The sequence below is a fragment of the Physeter macrocephalus genome, chromosome 4 (assembly GCF_002837175.3).
Source record: "Physeter macrocephalus isolate SW-GA chromosome 4, ASM283717v5, whole genome shotgun sequence".
Lineage (NCBI taxonomy): Eukaryota > Metazoa > Chordata > Mammalia > Artiodactyla > Physeteridae > Physeter > Physeter macrocephalus.
The window spans coordinates 93,060,292-93,082,384 of record NC_041217.1 but is presented as its reverse complement, the minus strand read 5'-3'; the positions used below and the strand labels follow the sequence as shown (position 1 = coordinate 93,082,384).

Genomic DNA, 22,093 nt, shown 5'->3' with positions numbered 1-22,093 from the left:
GACCACACAAAAAAAGGAGTATCAAGTATTGCAATCAATATTGCTCCTATTAAATCACTTCCTTTGTCCTAACATGAAAATACGGTTACATTTGAAAAAGGCTATAGAATTTTCTTTCTTAAAAGGACCAATAAAGAAAAATAATGCAATGAAGATGCATATTCAATAACACACCTGTTATTTTTATGCCTTAAAGTAGGGAGACAAAAAAGAACACGGGGCTCAGAAACCAGATGTCTGCATTAGGCAGAGATGAATTTTCAAAATCGTGAGGACCTGAAATTTTCAGTTAAGTCCCAAGATGTTTACATTCTAGTTGGGGCCCTAATTCTATTTCTGTTCATAGATAAATAACATAATAGGAATCATTCTTTCAGTTAGATTTTTCCACAGAAAATTGTTGTGAAGTTGTTTGGAAAAAAGAAGAAAACAATTATTTAGAGGGTTTTAAAAAAATTAAAACTGATAAGCAGTTAAAAGGAAGGCTCAGCACACACACAGAAGTCTGCAAAAAGAGCATCATGCACACTGTTTTCTTCTTTATAAAGTAGCAAACAGAAATTCCCTTGGCTCAAAAGTGATCTCTGAAATAAAAGGGATCAACCAATCCAAGAATTCTTCGTTTTTGCTTCTATCACACATATTCCTAGAAAGAAGAAGCAGTTTTTATTTCTCTGTGTGTATGTGGTCTGTGTTTGAGTTACAAAGTATTAAGAACTAATTGTAGGCTGAGAAAAGACTACTTAAAGCAATTAAATAATTAAAACACTCAATCAACTGCTCTTCTGCTATAATTTGTTATTAGCAGGGGTAAAATTCCAGCTGAATAAACTAGATGTGTCTTGTCCATTCAATAGGCGACGCCAGAATAAAAACATTGCTTTCTATCCCTGTGAATTATTTTCTATAAGTAGTTAATACTATAATTCAGGATACTGCATCAATTTTTGAGATTCTTTCTGCCACCTCCCTTGAAAAAGCTACTTGTCTTTGCCATTATTTCTGTATACTCAAAGATTACACACTAATATTTTATCACTGATGGAAATCATTGTTATGAAGACAAAAATTTTAAGAAACATGTAATATAATGCAAATATTATCATTTTAGAAAAATTGTGTTAGAAGCTTTATATTTCTAATATATTATACCTCTAAATCTAATTTATACTCAGAAAACTAAAGTCATTTTATAATTTGAAATCCCCGAAAAAGATGATGGCCAATCTATTTAAAAATTATGTGGTGTTTTTAGCAGATGATGCCATGATCAGGCTTTCGTGTCACCTTCATTGTGAACTTTCTGACTTATCGTCATTTATTTTATTCTTTTCTTTTATTCATTCAGGCAATTGAAAAATCGCTTTAGCTAACTGATGGTTTGCCGAAGTTCATTTGATGTAGGCAAATTATATATTTAAATGCCATCCAAAATACAAAAATACATAAATTTCAATTAAAAACTTTTCACAATAAAATGAGCAAATTTTACACAACTTAGCAAAGGTGAAAATATAAACAAGAAAATAAATCTTGTTAGGAAAATAAAGTAAATGGAACATACCTGTGGTCCAACAACACCCCCTGGCCCAGGAGGGCCGGTCTTGCCTTGAAACCCCTAAGGTAAAAAAAAATCTATAAAAGCTATCCAGGACACGAAGCATAAATTAAAATTCTCTGAGACAGTTGAATAATTCACGTTAAAAGAAAGTCATCTTTTGGCTAAAAATACTTATTTTTAAATGCCTATGAATTATTACATTCCAGTTCTTTTTATATTGAAAATTTAACATCTTCACTATTGTACACTGTAGTCCTATGATTATTTTCAATAAGCTTAAAAAAGAAAACAAGAAAATGGGATGAAGCTGGAGCAAACATGTGTTCTTAGCCTTCTTTCACTGTGTCAGACAACATAGAAATTTTAATTGAGAAACGTCTATGGATGAAATAAATGAGGATTTAGACATTCTTTGAAACAGTCCACTGGTTCTTTATACAGAGATAAATCTACAGTCTGTGATATTAATGCAATTCTCTTTCTTGCATTCCAACAATCTCATAAAATAAACAAGATATAAAAATAAATTTATAAAAAGAAAGCTTTGCATGTTTGTCATTATTTCAACATTTTATCAGCGTTCTTTCTTAAAACCCAAAAGAATATTCTTACAAATGTACTTTGCATATAATGCAGTCATTAGAATAAAATCCAGTAGATGTGAGCACATGTACTCACTAAACAAGGCCTTTGGGCATATATTCTAGTATCTATATTTCTCTAGACTCCTGGGTTATTCATTCTGCATGACTGTATTATGATTAGCAAATTTCCTTCTCATGTGAGTTAAGTGGCGCTTAACAGTTGGATAAAGATTCAAAATACTGACAGACAAACGTGACAAAGAACTGAATTAAAGCAAATAGTATTTGCAAAAGTTTTATTCATTATAACATCAGATTGGAAATAAGAAAGTTAGAAAGCAAAGAGCAGAAACTAGCCCCACACTTGTATCATGAACTTCCAGATAATTGTGATTACATTATTTATAAAAATAAAACTTAAAAGCAGGAAAAAGGAAAAGAATCTGTAATTATTTTAATTGATGCCATGGGGAAAGAAAACAAATTTCTCCTATTTTTAAAATACATTAATTCTTTTTTCTTTTCTTTTTTTTTTGGACTTGACATGGGGTGAGAGGGGGAAGCTGGGGCGAAGTGAGAGTAGCATCGACATTTGCGATGACCTAGAGTGGTGGGATAGGGAGGGTGGGAGGGAGGCTCAAGAGGGAGGGGATATGGGGACATATGTATGCATATGGCTGATTCACTTTGGTGTACAACAGAAACTAACACAGTGTTGTGAAGCAATTATACTCCAATAAAGATCTATTAAAAAAATACATTAATTCTTAAGACCATCAGGTTTCCACTTGAGTTATCAATAACAACAGCAAAGTGAATCAATTCCAGGGAAATATATTATAGCATTTACTTAGCTTGACTGCTTAATTTTAACTTTTCAGGAACTTAATGGTGTGGAAATTTGTACCCACATATGTAAGCATATATATACATAATATATATTTTTTCTTTTTCACTGAGAGCTAACAACTCTTCGTGCTGTTACTCTTATCATTTGTTTACAGTATTTAGTCCCACATCCTAGCTACTCCTTAGATGATCTCAATAACTTCCATGATCACAATTGTTATCAATGCCTTCTTATGCTTTTTCCTCAGCTTAACATTCTCAAAATTGTTCTCACTAAATGAATCCTCTCCTTTGATTTTCCACCTCTGTTCTCTCCCTTTATTAACAAAATGACTTCAGATCCCAGACTTTCCTCAGGTCCTCAAGCTCAGTCATTTAATCCTACCATGTCATCTCAGAAACTTGCAAATCCAGCTTCTTCTCTCTTGTCTAGTAGACCTGTCTTAGTTGAACTATACTTGCCACTTTCCTTGACCACTACAGTTTTTCAAGTCAGGTTCACTCACCTGTCCACTTGTTATCATGCCACAAAAGCAAATCTATTCAACTCATTGCTAAGCATATGTCATGAAATATCCATTACCAAGTCTACACAATCTCAACTTTCCCTAAACAGCCATGCACCACGTTTGCATAATCTGTTCCCTCTGTGTGGATCACCTTTTGCCCAATTTCTAATCACAGAGTTTGACATAAAGATGTAAGTGCAATCAGGACTTTAAAAAACTAGTCTTATAAAGATTTTTCCTTAGTAACTGTGAGAGCAAGAATAGCAGATGAAATTGATCACAATAACAATTAATTATGAAAATTAATTGATTAAAAATAAATGCTTAACTGAGGAAATTCTGTGAAAAATTTGCCACCCAGACTTGTACTCATATGTTCTAAGAGGGTGCTAGTACCTCTGAGTGAGAAACAGATTTGGAAGGAGCTGGAAACAGCATTGACCATACGCCAGCTCATTCAAAACATTCAGAGTTTTGCAAGTATCTTATAAATCTGACACTGAGGATCTTACAAATGAACTATGTGCAAGAAAACTTTTATAGATCAGAATGGAGTGTGATTATTCTAATACTGTCATGTAATAAGACCTTCCTTGCCATTTAATTTTAGGAGTGTGATTATTCTAATACTGTCATGTAATAAGACTTTCCTTGCCATTTAATTTTAGGATAAAAAGTTAAATTATGTTTTTCAAAATCCCGAAAAACAGAAGTTAATTTGATACATGAGTAATAAAAATGGAACTCCTATTCTGATCACCTCTACAGTCAAAGCATGATTTGGCACTGTGTTTCTGAGACAAACGTGGGCTGTTTCAGTATAATAAAGACTATCTCTAGTTATTCCTAGTGGTCTTAAAAAGCTTTAAATTGTAAGATGTCAGAATGAACCTTCAATTCAAGGATTTCTGAATGGAGACAAATCTCAAATATAATAAAATACTTTCTTCTTTAAAAAAAGGAAACATATATATCAAAATATAGATGCCCTAGATTCTGACTCTTGGACAAGACAATCTTTTGAATCACAGTCAACACAGAACAAGGTGAGAAAGAAATGTTTCTGGTGATAGGGTGACTCACTATTGTTCTTAAAGTGGATTTGAAATCAGGAATACAATTTTCCAGACATAATTCTAGTTGTTGTTTACAAGAAACTACTAGATGAGAATATCCATCCTAGAAACATTAGTTAATATTCTAGTTTTCCACTTTAACTTTAAATGTTATATATAATATGGTTACTTTGGATAGAAGCAGAAGCTCTTGATTAAAGTCAAAAGGGATTTTATAATGATAATTCTCTAGGTACTCCTTCCTCAAAGACATTTTGGAAATATTTGAGAGGTATTCCCAAGAAGCTATACCATGACTTAGTTAAAAATGATTGACTGCAATATTTGAATGAGAATGCATTTGCAAATTTGAATGTGGATTATCCTTTAGAGAGTTTATTTCTTGCTCATCATGGAGATGTCTTTCCCAAGAGGAAACCCAAACAATTTTACTCTTTGGTCTCACTAAAATCATTCTTGATTTTGCTTTTGTAATCCAAGACTTTGAAGTTTACAATCTGACTAAAACTAAGAAGTCATTACACTAAGAATTGTCACTTGGTGAGCAAAACAGGAATTGGCTGCTGCTGCCAGATTGTTTATCCTATGTAGAAAATCATCATGTTTTCAGATCTGTTATCCAGTATTTCTATTGAACCCCAAATATATGTTCATGCTGGCAGAATACCCTAAGATAATTTTGAGCCACACAGTCAAAGGTAGTCTGTGTTGTGGTTTCCTTAAGAAATCTGGATAAAATTAATCAATGTTAGGAACCAAGAGTTGATTCCAAGGAAACATGCTAATCCATGGTGATTTCTTATTAGACTACCATCCCACTGCAACAGTCAGATTCAAAGTTTTGTTAACAGTGGCAGAATAAATAAACAAAACCAACAAGATTCTTAAACCATAGTTGAGCTGCCAGTTTCCCTGCTGTCCACCTCTGTTATACACATAAGTTGTTCAGAGAATGTATTTAATGTTATATTCCCCATAATTTAAGTTACATTTTTTTCCATTTCCATTTTCCTACTTGAGAGGAGAGAATGCATTTAACATAGTTCTAGACCAATTACAGCCTTACAGTTCCAACAGCAGGAAATATTTCATCCCTTAATTCTGGATAGAAGAATATATTATCTGCACAGTTTATTGTAATGTGTCTCCTTTAGAGAGTGGAAAGGTGAAAGGGTAGGGTGGAATATATCTGTAACAAAGACTTATGTGAAAGGGTCAAGGCTGACAACCTTGTGGAGGTATCCAAAAGACAATGAGGTTTTTCCATCAGCTTATCCCTAAAGTGCTGTTATTGAAAATAAGGAAAATCAAGTAACATCCATGTCCTCAAGTATATTTATTTAAATGTTTAGATACAAACATAGGTCTATTTATGTATTTCAAATATATTTTTAAAAGATTAAATGGAATTAATTTCACCATTGTTCTTAACCTGGTAATTGACTTGTTAATAATAAAGTATCTTTCTGTGAAATGATGAAGTGCTTGAGATAGAAAATTTGAATCAGAAGACTGGGGTCACTTACAGTCTCTCCACGTTGCCCAGGGTGTCCTGGCAGGCCATCCTTTCCAGGTGGTCCCTGAAATCACAAATATTAAACATCGAACGTCATAAATATTTCTTGAATTATTTACAATATAAATACGTTAGGTAATTTTCTTATATCTTCATTAGATATCTTATTTTGATGTTCTATTGACTTCATATACGGTAGAATGTGTATATATATCTTTTTAGCATATCTATAGCTATAAATGAGACCAGGAGAAAATTGTACAACTGTAATCTGAATATTTTATATTTAAATTTCATTAGCATCTTTCTTCTCAAAAAGCATATTCATATTGGTTTGTATTTTTATTTTTGTAAAAATGTTAGTTCCTCAGTACCTGACAAATGAATATTTTTCCCTCTTTTTGGTGATGTGTTCCTAATACAATTTCTTGTGCACTGAGAGTTGGATACCAGAGATAGATAGTGTCCTCTAGTGGTGGTCTGAGCTTCTAACTGACAAGAATGTGAAAGAAATACAAACTTATAAACAATGGCATTTTACTTCCCAGTTGCTTCAAGTAAAGGAAACAAGGTGCAAGGCTCAATTTTAGAAGTCATCAGGACAAATTTTTCCCAGCAGGTTTTCTTAAATACCCTCTTGGAAGCATAATGTTTATTAAACACTGGAGAGCACATCTACTATGTTATCACTTTCAGTAAAGGATGCTGTCTTTGTCATGACTGAAAAAATAAATGAAGCCATTAACTAAGTACTTAAAGTAAACAACTCTGTGAGGTTCTTATGTTTTAGATACTTAGTAGAAATAGATTGCTTCTTTAGGCTGCATTATGGATTATTCATCCTACTCAGAAACCATTAAGCACCAAGTTCAATTTTCAAAACATGTATAATGAGTATAGGCAGAGATATTCTTAGGTGAGACTGGATAAATGAAGAGAAATGATCACTGTAATAACATTTTTAATGATAACAGGTATACCTCTCACAGTATGTTAATTATTTGAATAAACCTACTTATTTATTTAAAAATACATTATTTACATAAAGCTATTTTCAAATATCAATTCTTTGTAAATTGAGCTTGAAAAAAAGTATTTCAAAATAAGATCATTTTCACAGATAGCTTTTTTCCCACTGGAATAAGACTTTTTCTAGCTTGGTTATAACATTTCAGTGGAAAGCCTTCCCGACAGTGACTAGTACCAGCTCTGCTTCCTGATTGCATCTTTATTGACACACTGGTTAAATTACCAGCTCTAATTAAAACCTGTTATGATATTTCACAAGATCATAGCTTGCTCAGTGATTTGTTCATATTTTCCAGGATCATCTCAGTGATTCTATTCCCATCCACCCAAAGGACCAAAACTGGAATGTTTTTAACCAAGTCCCCAAAATGTTCTTGGATATCATCTACCCATCCCTTCTTTCAAAAACATATATTACATATCTATGTATTAGGCATTAAGTGTATCGTTCTCGGTATAAAGGTGAGACACATAAATGAGTAGTTGATTGCTAGTGGACCTCATCTAGGTTCAGTATTTCAAAATAGTAAATAAAAACAAATCTTGTGCTCTATCACTATTTTGATACATATGGGAATAAATATGCCATTAATTGAGGGCAGTAGTAAAAGTTTTAACTAAAATTATAGAGGGCGACAGCTAAAGGATAATAAACATGAGTCAGGTGTTTTTTTTTTCCACCACACTAAAGTGCATCTCAAATGATGAGTTTTGCAATCAGTATAAGCCATTTACATGTTTTTTAGCAAATCTGTAAATATAAAAGTTAAATATCTTGTTATACTTGCTGGTGTGAAAAGTATAGATTACACTTTTATTGCAAAATATTGTAACTCTTTAAAACAGTGATCTTACATCTAAAAAATATCACATGGGATGAATGCAACATGATTTTTAATGGCTTTCCTAGATATCCTATGGGAGCAGTGTAAATAGACTATATAAAGAATTCATATCATCATCATTTTTCTTAAGTATTTATTCCTAATATTAAGTGATTAATCCTAAGTAATTTTAATGGCTTCACACTACTGTCCAATAAAATAAGCATATTAATTACCAAATAATTTCATGGCATTAATTTAAATATAATAATTTTATTGATCAAAGTAGACTGCCCCTTTAATATTGTTGGTGAAGAGTAGTGACAACAAATTCATTTAAATGGGGGGAGGGTGCATATACAGCAAAGCAATCCGTGAAACGACACTTATAAATAAATGTTAAGATGTTTTTCACTTCACATTGGCACTGATTTTTAACTTTTCTCTAAATAGAATGTATCTTATAGTAGTCATGTTATAAATCCTAATCACCTAAATTAATTTTTTTAATTGGGATAACTATATGCTGACACTGGCATGAGATTAACAGACTCTAAACATCAACATTCCAAGTGCTTAATCCATACTCCACATGTGTCTGTGTGAATATATATATTTTTTCATTTATTTTTCATGTATATATCTAACATATATGTGTATATATATATATATATATATATATATATATTTCCTGATTACAATGAAAATGAATCAATTAATTTTAAGGAAGAGGAGCTTGGTTCTATCCCTCTACCTGAATTCCTCCTAAATATCAGAGAAATGAAGACAGTTCTTTCCTATATGTTACAAAACTACATAGCAGAGAAATGATAGGTACTCTTATTTCACGCACTGATGTTTCATTTGTCAGAGAAATAGAGTATAAAACTCATTTTGTTTAGCAGTGAAAGCAATGTTCCTTAACAGTGTCATGTCTTTCCAAGCAGACTACATGTTTCTCAAGCGTAGGCATTTATTATACTTCTAATACTCCTTAGAGACAAAATGCATGCATGATCAATGGCTCAAAACTTGTTGAAAGATACGTGAGATAATGGACTGAAAAAGTTTGAGGAAAAAATGGCTTTCTTGGCAATAAAATTATATTACATGAGGGAAACTTCTTAACAATTTGTACAAATATAAATGGTATGATAATGTTGAAGTTACACATATCACTGGATTTTATGTTGCTAAACAATGATCTATGCACATGGCTTCAAAATACTTATGAAAGAATCTTATGTGCAAAATCATTTTTGCAACAGTATTTTCACCTCTCTGTATGTGCAACTTTGCATGACAATATTACATTTGGAACAAAACTGAAATAGTGAGTAAACAATATTATATGCAGACAGTATTTATATTATCCTTTGTTTAATACTAGCTATTTGTATTAATCCTTTCATAACACAATAATATAGATAAGTTTTCTTGATATGTTTGCTGTAATAGAGCAAGACTGTTAGTGATAAAAATAATATTTTAAACACAGTGTCTAAAATTATTTTAAAAAGTAAGAGAGTTTCAGCATTTAAGTCAGTATTTCACAATAAATAATTCATTTTAAAAATATGTGAGCTATTTGTGACCATGAGAGGGGTGGGATAGGGAGGGTGGGAGGGAGGGAGACGCAAGAGGGAAGAGATATGGGAACATATGTATATGTATAACTGATTCACTTTGTTGTAAAGGAGACACTAACACACTATTGTAAAACAGTTATACTCCAATAAAGATGTAAAAAAAATAAAAAAAATAAATAAAAATAAAAAATAAAATATGTGAGCTAAAATCACATTTGAAAGTAATCAGAGAAAGAGGGGGTAATTGAAACTCAATATAAAAATATTGGAGAACAAGAGTTCCCTGGTGGCGCAGTGGTTAAGAATCCGCCTGCCAATGCAGGGGACACGGGTTCCATCCTGGTCCGGGAAGATCCCACATGCCGTGGAGCAACTGAGCCCGTGCGCCACAACTACTGAAGCCCTCGCGCCTAGAGCCCATGCTCTGCAACCAGAGAAGCCACCGCAATGAGAAGCCCGCGCACCACAATGAAAAGTAGCCCCCGCTGGCCACAACTAGAGAAAGCCTGCACGCAGCAATGAAGACCCAATGCAGCAAAAAAAATTAATTAAAAAAATTGGAGAATATATTTATTTACTTATAAATGATTTTCAACATGTTTAAAAATATAATCACTTGTAACATTTATTTAAATTTCTAACATCTTAATTTATAATTTTCTGAATCGTTCATTTATGCAAGATTGTTACTGGACTATATTTGACTAACTATAATTATTTATACTATATATAATTATTAGAAATGAGAACATTGGGGTGTACAATTTTTGAAATATTGGCATATATAAAAATCCTCACATAACTTCCTCTCACAAGGTGCATGTTGTTGTGGTTTTGCCAAAAAGATTCAGTTCAACAGATGTAGAAAACAAACTTATGGTTACCACAGGAGAAGGAGGGGGGAGGATTAAACTGGAAGAGTGGCACTGACATATACACACTACTATACATAAAATAGACAACTAATAAGCACTTGCTATATAGCACAGGGAACTCTACTCAGTACTCTGTAATGGTCTATATGGGAAAAGAATTAAAAAAGACTACTGGGATAACTTCTTTCGTGAATCACATGCTCAAATCTTTCTTTTTTTAAAAATTTTCATTATCTATTTTATTTATTTGTAAGAACTCTTTGTGTATTCTGGATATAGTTTGTTATTTACTGTGTTCCAAATACTTTCTCTTACTCCATAGCTTGCCATTGCATCCCCATAGGAGTGTCTCTTGATGGTAGAAGTCCTTACTTTTAAGGCAGTCAGAATTATCATTCTTTTTTTTTTTTTTTTTTTGTGGTATGCGGGCCTCCCCCTGCTGCGGCCTCTCCCGTTGCGGAGCACAGGCTCCGGAGCGCAGGCCCAGCGGCCATGGCTCACGGGCCCAGCAGCTCCGCGGCACGTGGGATCCCCCCAGACCGGGGCGCGAACCCGGTTCCCCTGCATCGGCAGGCGGACGCGCAACCACTGCGCCACCAGGGAAGCCCCTCCAATAAAAATTTTAAAAAAAGATTCAGTTCAAAAATCAGTTTAAAATATTCAGCCAAAAATCTATATCAATGTGCCGCTAAGTGAAAATAACCAGGATGTGAGTAAAACTGCCACTAGGAATTAGTTATTGGTATTGTTACATTGAGAAAACATTTGGTTCTCAAATCACTGACTGAAAATTTTAACTATACTGAGTTTCCTACAGCATAGATAATAGTCAAACTATGTTGGTCTTATTCTCAGCCAAAACTTTTTTGAACTTTGCTATTCAAAGTATGGCCCATTGACCACTGGCATTGGCATCATCTAGACATTTGCCAGTAACGTCAAGTCTCAAGACCCATCCCAGACCTACTGAATTAAAATCTACATTTTTAACAAAATACCAACATGATTTACATGCACATTAAAGTTTGAATAGCATTGTCTACTCTGGACTAGAACAGTGGTTCACAAACATTAGCATGCATCAGAACTATCTAGAGAGTTCGTTAAGACACAGACTGGGCCCCTCTCCTAGAGTTCTGATTAGGTGAGTGAGGTGGAGGCAAGACGCTGCATTTCTAACAGATTGCAAGTGCTGCTGATCTTCTGGTCCAGGGACCACACTGTGAGAACAATTTCCTTAGACAGGTGGGTGCTATGGTTTGAAAGTCTGTGTCCCCTTGAAATTCAGATGTTGAAATCCTAACCCTCGAAGGTGATGTTATTTAGAAGATGGGACTTTTGGGCAGGGCTTATGTCACCTCATGGAACCTTCATGAATGGAACTAGTGACTTATAAAAGAGGTTCCAGAGAGTAGACAGTGAAAAGTCCGCTACCCGAAGGAGGGTCTTCACCTCACCATTCTGGGATGATGATCTTGGACTTCCAGCCTTCAGAACTCTAACAAATAGATTCTACTGTTTATACACTACACAACCTGTGTTTTTTGTTATAGCAGCCAGTATGGACTAAGACAGTAAGTTGATTCTAACTCATAAATAAACTGAATAGGTTGCCAAAAAAAAAAAAGAGAGAGAGAAAAAAGCAACTGAGCACTGAGCATGTCCTATATTCCCACGAATATTTGTGTGAAAGTAAAAGATTTCAATTAACTTTGTGAAAATATTTGATGAAGATATTCTACAGACTGTGGTTCTAAACAAATTTTATAAAAAGGAAATGATTCAGGAAGGGTTATCATTACATTTTCTAAGAAAAATACATTATAGAGGCAAAAATAGTAAATACAAATGGATAGATCTTAATGTGATATAAGTAATGTCAGAATGTTGGAGGATGTTTAGGAAGTGACATTTTGAAGAGGGATACATTGGATAATGGAAGCTAAAAAAGAAATTGATATACTAAATATTTAAGATTCAGTAATGATTTTTAATGCTGTCAATAATAGTCATTGCAGTAGAAGAGTAGTTGAGAGAATAATATTCATGTTGTTCTAGTTTTGATATACTTTGAAGGAATATTTAATAAGATATATTTAAATTAGATTCAGAAACATTTGATAAACTTCATAAGCTGAAAATACATACTCTGGCATTATTAAGCACAATTTTGTTTTTATAGGAATTTTTATCCATATTTGTACCTAGATATTATTTAATATAAAAGCTATGACTTTCAAAATTTGAAAACACTGTCAAATGAAGAAAGAGAAAGAAAAACCATGACACTTACAGGAGGGCCTTTTGGTCCAGGGAATCCAACTGGACCTTGAGGTCCTTGAGGACCCTGAAGAGAAAAAGCAGTGGGGAAATTTAAGAATATACCTTATAAGGCACATCTTTACGCGTTGCAGTTTATTTCTACAGATAAAGAACAATATAAAATACAGCTTCTTTACCATAATGGCAGAACTATTGCATTACAACAGGATAGTCTATGGTAATTTAAAAGCAAAATGGATGATCTTCCACACTATTCACTACTCAAAACTGCACATTACATCAATGGTCTTAGCTGAAGAACACTGTAAATATTTAGAATTCATATTAAAAGTGAATAGAACATGGATGTATCAGAAACCTTGTAGATAATCTACTTTCAACACTGGCTACAAACATCCATAAATGGAGGATATTTCAAGTCCATAGCCCCCATAAAGAAAAATTATTTTTAAAATTGATTCTATAAATGTTCTGACTCTACAGTCATACAAAATTAAAAGAAAAAAATAATTGACTATCTCAAAAAGACCATAGAGGATACCTTTAACTAATCTCTATATTTAAAACATATTTATTTCTGAGGATGTCACTATCTCATTTTACTCATGTATAAACTTCTTTTGTAGATAAGATGAAAAGAACATTATTATATAATTATTCTCATTAACATTAAATCCAAATATACATTTATAATATTGCTCTTGACTTGATGCTTAATTAACTATATTATTCAACACTTAGATTTACATATCTTTAAAAAGCATAAAGTAGACCCTATTACAAGGACTACATTGGTCGCAGCAAAAGGATGGTGAAAGATAAACCTTTATATGACCAGAACATGATAATTATATTCTAAAAGGAATATATATAAAATGGAACATAATATAAATAAAATTTCTTAAGTAATACAATTAGGTTAGGATTTATTTATACTTAAATAAAAAATAAAGTTTACTAAAGTTGATCTTTAATATAATTTACTCTCTTCAATTTATCAATTTAGCCTTCCCACAGGATATTTCATTACCATTCTCAAGCCAATGCTAGTTCAGAAATCAGAACAAATTATTGCTGTTACCAACATCTTATCTTAAAATCAAAAAGAAACTTCAAAGTTAGATATGTCATTAAAAAAAATAGGTATCTCATGTAATTACCAAAAACACTGGGAAAATATTTGGAACTTAGAAATTTTGGTACTCTCATTAAAATATGAAACTATCATTCTTAAATATCTATCATAATAGCAAGAAAATTATAAATCAAAAACCATTTTAAATTCAAAATTTAAAATATAGAATTCCTTTAGGTTATATAGTAAGCTCTACTATCCTAATTTCATAAATTGTCATTTCTTTACTTTTAATTTTTTCTCCTTTTCAAAATAAAATTTTATTTTGAATTTAAATTTCTTTAAGAAAAATTTCAAAAATCACTTCTCTAGAGAAAATAAAGAAGAAAAAGTGGGTCTTTCTACATACAATTACACAAAAACATATTGACACACTCTCTTTGTATTAATCAAAATAGTTTCCAGGTGAGGTAGAAATTACATAAATACTCAGTATGTAAAGACAGTGTTGGAACCCAATTAGTGTTGTCAGATAAAATACCAAATGTTTAATGAAATTTAAATTTTAGATAAATAATGAATAATTTTAATATGTCCCAAATATTGCAAGGGACGTACTTATGCCACAAATTATTCATTGTTTACTTAAAATTCAGTTTATTTGGATGTCTTAGTTGTTTTGTTTTGTTTTTGCTAAATCTAATCATCTCAGACCCAAGTAAAAGCTGTATTAACTAAGTCTTTAATAGCAGGCATCCATGCTCTGCAAATCATGAGTATGAGGGATCATATTTAACTTGTAGAATATCCTAATGGGTGTTTATATATATAATATATATTATGTTTACATATAATACTATAAATATATATATATATATACACACACACATAAATATATTTTTAAAGAAGGCCATTGAAATGGGCAAAAATGGGTATTTTTCATTTCTAATCCAATGGTACTGTAAAATTCTCTCCCTGAACCTCCCAAGTCATATAGTTTGAAGAAAACATTTTTGTGATATTACTTTCATTGTTCTTCAACTGTGTGCCTAAGACATAACAAAGAGTTCATGATACTTAAAATTCTTTGCAGAAAATGAAGATATATTAGATAGAAAATGTCTGATCAACTACACAGAACACAAGAAAAATATTCTTTATGCTTAAAACATGTATAAATGTTTCTTGAAAATGGTTTCAAGCTTACTTCTTAAAAAATTTTTTTTGAAATCAACCTTACTTTGATCCTCAGAATATACTTTTCTTAATCTGAAAGTGTCTTTACAATTACAAGTGATCATGTTCTTGGGTTACACTGTTGTGTCCCAAAATAAAATCATAAAGATTTATAGTTGATCATGAAATTTTGGAATGTACAAACAAAATATGTAAAGAGAATAGTCTGCACTTTAAAGACAAGACTCTTAGTTATGCTACAATTTGTTAAATGGTTCTACTCCATTTAATGATTTAGCCATTTTAATTAATTTAGCTGTATATTCTTATTAAAATGACTGATATAAAATATTCCAAATGTATTGTTTTATTTATGAAGTCAAAATGTACAGGATGAACTTAATTTAGGAATAGCTCATCAAGAGTGAGAAACATTTAATAGAAAGTTAAGTTAATTAAATTTGAAAAAACTGGAATTAAATGTTTATTCTTGAGTCAAATCTAGTGACTTTTCTGTCACAAATAGAAAGTTTATTTTTAAAAAAATTACTTATTCTCAGTTTTAAGTTATATGTCAGAGGGTATTTCTGTTTTACTTTTTGTGAAACATAAATTTCAATAATATAAAAATGTATATTAAAATTATAGAATATTAAGTCATGATCTAATTTGTTTGTCAGTAATATAGAATATTTAAAATTCTTTCAAGACGATAGCTTTTAAAAAATCTGGCTACAAAAAATGCTATATTTTGCCAAAAAAAAAAAACAAATAAAGGGCATGCTTACTTATGTATATTTAGCTTTATTTTATACCAATTGAAAATCAAATTACTAAATAGTTTTCCTATTTACTGGAATAGATGTTTTATCTTTATTTGAATGTATATTGATTGTGACTTAATGGCTACTGGTAGCTTGCATTTTACCAGCATAATGCTGCTGCCAGCTCCAGGAACAAAGTGAGTATCAGTATGGAAAGCAAGAGGAGTGGAGGAGAAGGCATAGGTGTTACATGTGTATTTAAAAGAAAACAATTATTTTTGTTTAAAAGTTGGTATCATAGGCCAATTAGACATATAATTTCTCTCATTTCTATAACAAAATTAATAGCACATAATTGATTAAGCTTTTTTTAGGAAAGTAAATTAAAGAATAGGAATGTTTTAAACTCTGACTAGATTTTGTGCATGACTGTGTACATGTATTTGCAGAAACATGTAACTGTAACTTTTCCCAGAAATTTAAACATGTGCAACATACTAATATTTACTTTATATGATATGACTGTATCGTACTTACTCTTTCACCAGGAGGGCCAGGAGGACCATCACCGCCTGAAGTGCCCTGGCAACAACAACACAAAAACCAGAAAAAATCAGTTTAGATTCCTTCTGTTAACATCCATCCTCTGGAAGAGGAACTTATAGGAAAGCCCAAATGGAACAAGTGCTGATGATACCTTTGGACCAGGTTTCCCAGTGGGACCTCTCGCACCTCTTGAACCTCGAGGACCCTACACATAAGAGCAAAGATGAAATTGATCCAGTTCCAAGCAGATCTAAAGGCACGGGATCAGTTTTTATTTTTGGAGAAAATAGGAGAGTTAAATGAAAAATGAAAATCATTATTTTAAATCAAGGTACTTACCGTTGGACCACGCTGACCCCGAGGGCCTGGTTTGCCAGCTACACCCTGCCAAAGACAGTTCAAACAGTTTCAATACGCAGTATATCACAGTAAATTGTGAGTCTGGTGCTGAGAGATAGGTACTCATGTAAGAACATTTATATTATATAGTCCAGAACAATATACTTGTATATCATACCCGGGCACCTTTCTCTCCATTGGCACCTGGAAACCCAGGAAATCCAGTGGAACCCTACAAAAATAAAAATAATAAACAATGAGTACAGTAACTAACATTTTTAGCCACAAGCTGAAAGTTTTTTGGAACACAATGATTCTCGCAAGCTGGTAGCATTCAAATCAAAAATATAATTTAAGATACCATACAACCTCCATTCATGTATTTAAAAATGAACTTACAGTGACACCTGAAATCCTGGAAGCATTGAAAACATGAATTGATAAAACATTTTAGTTTTTAACTTTAAGGAAATTAATTAATCAAATATATCATTTCTCATATTAGTAAACAGCAATTAAAGGGCATTTCATATAAAATAAATTTTTTTAAAAATAAAGTTTTGACTTATAATTCTACATACTTGCTTCAACTCTGAAAAAAATTTTATTTTTCACAAGCATGAATAATCAAATATTAAAATAGGAATTTTATAAAATATTTTCCTGAATTAACATTATTGTATTCTTATACTTATCACTTTTTAGTTGAGTATTTTACACCTTTAGAACTGGGTCAAATCATAAAGACTAAAAATCTTCTTCCATCTTTTCTGTTTGATGTTTGAATGTGGTTAGATCTAACTGAGAGTCTATGTCAGACAGTTCAGCATTAAAATCTGTTTGTGGGATTCTGAAGACATAAATTCAAGACTTATGTTTGTCATGCATTCACCTAAGTAATTGGGTACATTACTATAGTATAATAATGAGTACAGTTTTTTCTTCTACAAAATGAGAGCAATCATCTGCATCTTACAGGTACTTTGAAATTTATAGGAAATCGGAATAAAGGAAAAAAAGGTATAAAAATGATAACGATAGCTAACAATAAATAATGATTATTTAAAGATGTACTAAGCACTGTAAAAGCATTATGTAATTTAATCCACAAACAGCTACATTTTACAAATGGAATGATTCCCCTATTTTACTTTGTACATATGTCCAGATTTTCATCTGCTGAGAGATTCCTTTGAACATGACTGTGATTGGTTTGTCTCGTCATTGTATCATGAAATAGAGCAGATTAGGGTTCAATCCTTGCTCCTTAACTTACCAATAACTATGAGACCCTGGGAGGGGTGAGCTGGGGGGGCTTCCAAACACTCACTATTTTCCTATTCCGACCAGTGCATGGATTAAATGCAATAATGTGTAAAAAAATGTCTAGCAAAGAGTAGCAGACATGCAGATTTACACACTTCCCCATGCCTTGAGGAAGATGTAACAAAGCCTTCTTTGACTTGAATACATCTTTGTGTTTTGTTTTGTTTGCTTTTGATTTACAATGTTGTATTAGTTTCAGGTATAAAGTGAATCAGTTACACATATGTATATCTGTATTCTTTATTCAGATTCTTTTCATTACAGGTTTTTACAAGATATTGAATATAGTTCCCTGTGCTATACAGTAGGTCCTTGTTGTTTATCTATTTTACATGTAGTAGTGTGTATCTCTTAATCCCAAACTCCTGATTTATCCCTCCCTCTCCGTTTCACCTTTGGTAACCATAAGTTTGTTTTCTATGCCTGTGAGTCTATTTCAGTTTACACTCATTTGGATTGAACTAACCTACAGTAATCTTTCTCCAAGTGATAAATGCCTCCTCTGTATCAGAATAATCTGGAGTGACTGCTAAAAGTGTGGATGTCAAATCCCACTGCAGACATACTGAGACAGACTCACTGGCATTGCATTCCTGGACCCTGCAATTTCCCCAGGTGATACATACAGAATGGATGTTATAATTTATATTTCCTCCACAAGTCAGGAAAACTGTATATGCAGCCTTATGGGAGGATTTGATGGACAAAACTTAGTATGAGCTGCTAAACTTCTTTTTAGGACCTGTTCAGCAATATATTCTAATTCATGCTTATAGAGACCACTATGTGATCAACCTGAGGACAATTGTTAGGACATGTAATACCCAATGGGGGAAAATGTCTGCGAATGACATTTTTTGAAGGGCTTTCAAAGACTTTTCTCTTTCTCTAGAGAGAATCAGATAGTTGTACCTGGTAGAATATTACTATGTGACTACTCTAGGAATTTGACAAGTGAGTATAATCCAATAAGAAAGTAATTCACTTCTATCAAATTCAATTTGAGGACAAATATTCATCTGTCCCGAATAGAACACAAACACATTTATAGAGACTCCATTCAAATAAATTGCTCTTATGCATCAATTTCATGTTTAATAAATTTATTTTCTTACATGGTTTCTGCTCTAGAAATTTATGGGAAATAGACAAAAATGTCCAATCCACTAACTAAACAGTTTGTAATACATGGGCATATTCTTCTTCTTTTCTCACATAAAAATTATCACCAAAATATACAGTTTCCATGAAAAGACATTATCTGTTTTTAAATGGAAAAAATAAACAGCCACCAAAAGGCCAAAAAGTCAAAGGTTAATAGTGAAATTGGCTCTTTCGGTGAACTGAAAATTTCAAAATTATTTTAAATTCTGTTTTAAATATAAATGAATCCTACCTTAAAACAGATTTTACTTTTTGAAATAGCTATCATTTTATAGTGCATATGGCAGTGCATCTTTTAAATACTCAGTATGGTTTATATTACTAGTAAGATATTGGATAAATTATATTGCTTAATTATAGTCCTTAAATTGCTTGAAAGGGATTAGCAGCCGAATTTCATTTTTAGTACAATAAAGACTTAAATCTATTCAAAATTCATTGGCTTCCAGATAGGAAAAAATATGAAGCTATCTTTGATCTTTGATGTATCCATCATTTTTTGTTTTAGAACTGAGAAACATAAATGTTTTTGACCATAGAAAAAAGTTATGAAGAAAAGTAATAGAAAAAAATAAAGACCAAAATTTCAGACATTTAGGTTAAAGGGTAAAAATAAAATGTTTGATTCCTCTAGGAAGAAATATTTCTCTCTAGTCATTCTGGTCCATTTTGTAAATAAAAATAAGTCAATGAATGTTGAATAGAGGACTGACTTAGGAAAAACAGAAAAAATAAAAATGTCAAATAAACACTTAATAGAAAATTGTACTCATTCATGTAACATGTAAAAAAAGTTTTCCATTCTTAAATCTAAACACCACCACATTGCAATTCAATTTAGTAATTAGATAAAAAATTTACCAAATAATCTAATAATAGTTTAAAGTTGTGGGTTATGAAGTAAATATCTTCTTTTACTCAAAGCACTTGTTAAAATGCTTGACATTTGAAAGACAGGTAACTAGGTGACAGGACAATGTATTAGAGACAGTATTTAAAAGGTAAAAATTATTAATCAGTGTTCTAAATGTAGGCAGAAACATATAAATGATGCTTGCATTATTTTAAAATAATAGATTAAATGAATCTTATTTTAGAAAGGCTCAATTACCTCCTAGCATACAAGGAAATATATATTCTAGAAATTCAGTGAAATATTATAGGACAAAACCACATAGCAAGCCTAAAATACTGATGCCACAAGATGATGAGTCACAAGTGCATGCAGTTCACATTAGTCAGGAGGGAGGATATTTTTGTCTCTCATTGTTTATCTGTGAAACTTATTAATAAATATATATTTGGGGATTATTATACCCAACCAGGATGTATTTTTATATACTAAACCTGTCTAGCCTGAATGGATCAAACAGGGATAGATAGATGACAAATATATAGGTAGATAAATAATACATAGATAGATAGATAATCTCATGTGCATATAATTACCTTAATATTAAGAACCAAGATTTACATATTAAATCATTTAACCATTTAATGTAACTAGTCAATACATCAAATGCAGCCTTAGCAAAGTTTTATAATTAGCTCGAGGAAAATTAGTACACCAAGGTAAACATGTATTTTCAAAACATCTTCTTTTTGCTTAAAATATGTATATTTCAACTAGTCAAAAATAGAATTTGAGTGCATTAAGTGCACGGGTTGAATGGTGCCCCTGCAAAAGATATATCTAATATCCAAATGTTCTAGAATCTGCAAATATTACTTTATTTGGAAAAAGGGGTCTTTGAAGATGTGATTAAGTTAAGGATCTTGAAATGAGAATATCCTGAATTATCCAAGTGGTCTTTAAATCCAATGACAAGTGTCTTTGTAAGAAGAGAAGATACAGACACAAAAAAATCTGTGGGGAGAAGGGGTCGGAGATTGCACACAAGCCAAAAAGTGCCTGGGGCCACCAGAAGATGGAAGAGGCAAGGAGAGATTCTCCCACAGGGCTTTTGGAGGGAGCATGGGCCTGCTGACACCTCCATTTTAGACTTCTGGCCTCCAGAACTGTAACAAAGTCAATTTCCATTGTTTTAAGTCACCAAGTTTGTGGTGATTTGTTACAGTAGCCCTAGGAAACAAGTTCTGTGGAAATGAGGGAAAATAAAGAGGATGAAAGAAGAGTCATTCTTTCTTTAAAAAAAATATAAGTGGTAATTCAAACCTTCAGGGTACCAGAAAGGAAATCAAAAGCTATTATCCATCACCTGTCATCTACTTAAAACTTCTATATATATTAATATACTGCCCTGGAATAGTCCTTATTCCACTTACAAGGAAGTGGCTGACTGTGCCTTCCTTTCATGAGTCTGTCTGTAAAATACTCCAATCCAAAATCACCTAGGATCTCTGAACTCTCTGCACTCCAGGTGCCCACACCGCCTCTGACTTTCCCTTATAAGATTATATTTTAAGGATTCATCATCTCTATATTACAAACTGAAAGGTAACGATAGATGATTAATTTTAAGTGTATCTACAAAAGGCTGATAAACTGTTAAAATCAAGCTAATTATTTTACCTTTGGACCTTGTCTTCCTGGATATCCTGGTAATCCTGGAACACCAAGTTTCCCCTAAAGTTAAAATAATAATAATCAATTCTAAGATGAATTAAGTTTAAACGATGCTTTTAGTCATTTTTCTAGAAGTTAGAACCACATATCTGCACATTTGAAAGGAAGATTTGCAAGTTTTTGCCATTCTTTACTTTCATTATATTTCTTAATTTGAATAGGGAAAAAAATGTTGCTAATGCTATAATGTTCACTAACTTAACCTCTGTTGTCTAAGTGACAGTGCCTTCTTTAGTGACATAGAACTCTGAGTAAAAAGAATTCTAGGACTGTTTGTGAGCTAAAGAATATGTTAAGAAATCACCTAGGGCTTCCCTGGTGGCGCAGTGGTTGCGCGTCCGCCTGCCGATGCAGGGGAACCGGGTTCGCGCCCCGGTCCGGGAGGATCCCACGTGCCGCGGAGCGGCTGGGCCCGTGAGCC

General features: G+C 32.3%; 1 protein-coding gene across 2 annotated transcripts in view; it reads right to left on the bottom strand.

Annotated features, from left to right (window-relative positions):
- COL11A1 (collagen type XI alpha 1 chain) overlaps positions 1–22,093 on the bottom strand; it is a 198,906-nt gene that overhangs the window by 68,130 nt on the left and 108,683 nt on the right. For both annotated transcript variants that reach the window (XM_007113602.4, XM_007113603.4), the window contains exons 31-38: positions 21,619–21,672; positions 16,774–16,827; positions 16,596–16,640; positions 16,408–16,461; positions 16,248–16,292; positions 12,706–12,759; positions 6,106–6,159; positions 1,565–1,618 (exon numbers count right to left, since the gene is read on the bottom strand). In XM_007113602.4, coding sequence (XP_007113664.1) covers positions 1,565–1,618; positions 6,106–6,159; positions 12,706–12,759; positions 16,248–16,292; positions 16,408–16,461; positions 16,596–16,640; positions 16,774–16,827; positions 21,619–21,672 — 414 coding nt within the window. The remainder of the gene's footprint in view (positions 1–1,564; positions 1,619–6,105; positions 6,160–12,705; positions 12,760–16,247; positions 16,293–16,407; positions 16,462–16,595; positions 16,641–16,773; positions 16,828–21,618; positions 21,673–22,093) is intronic.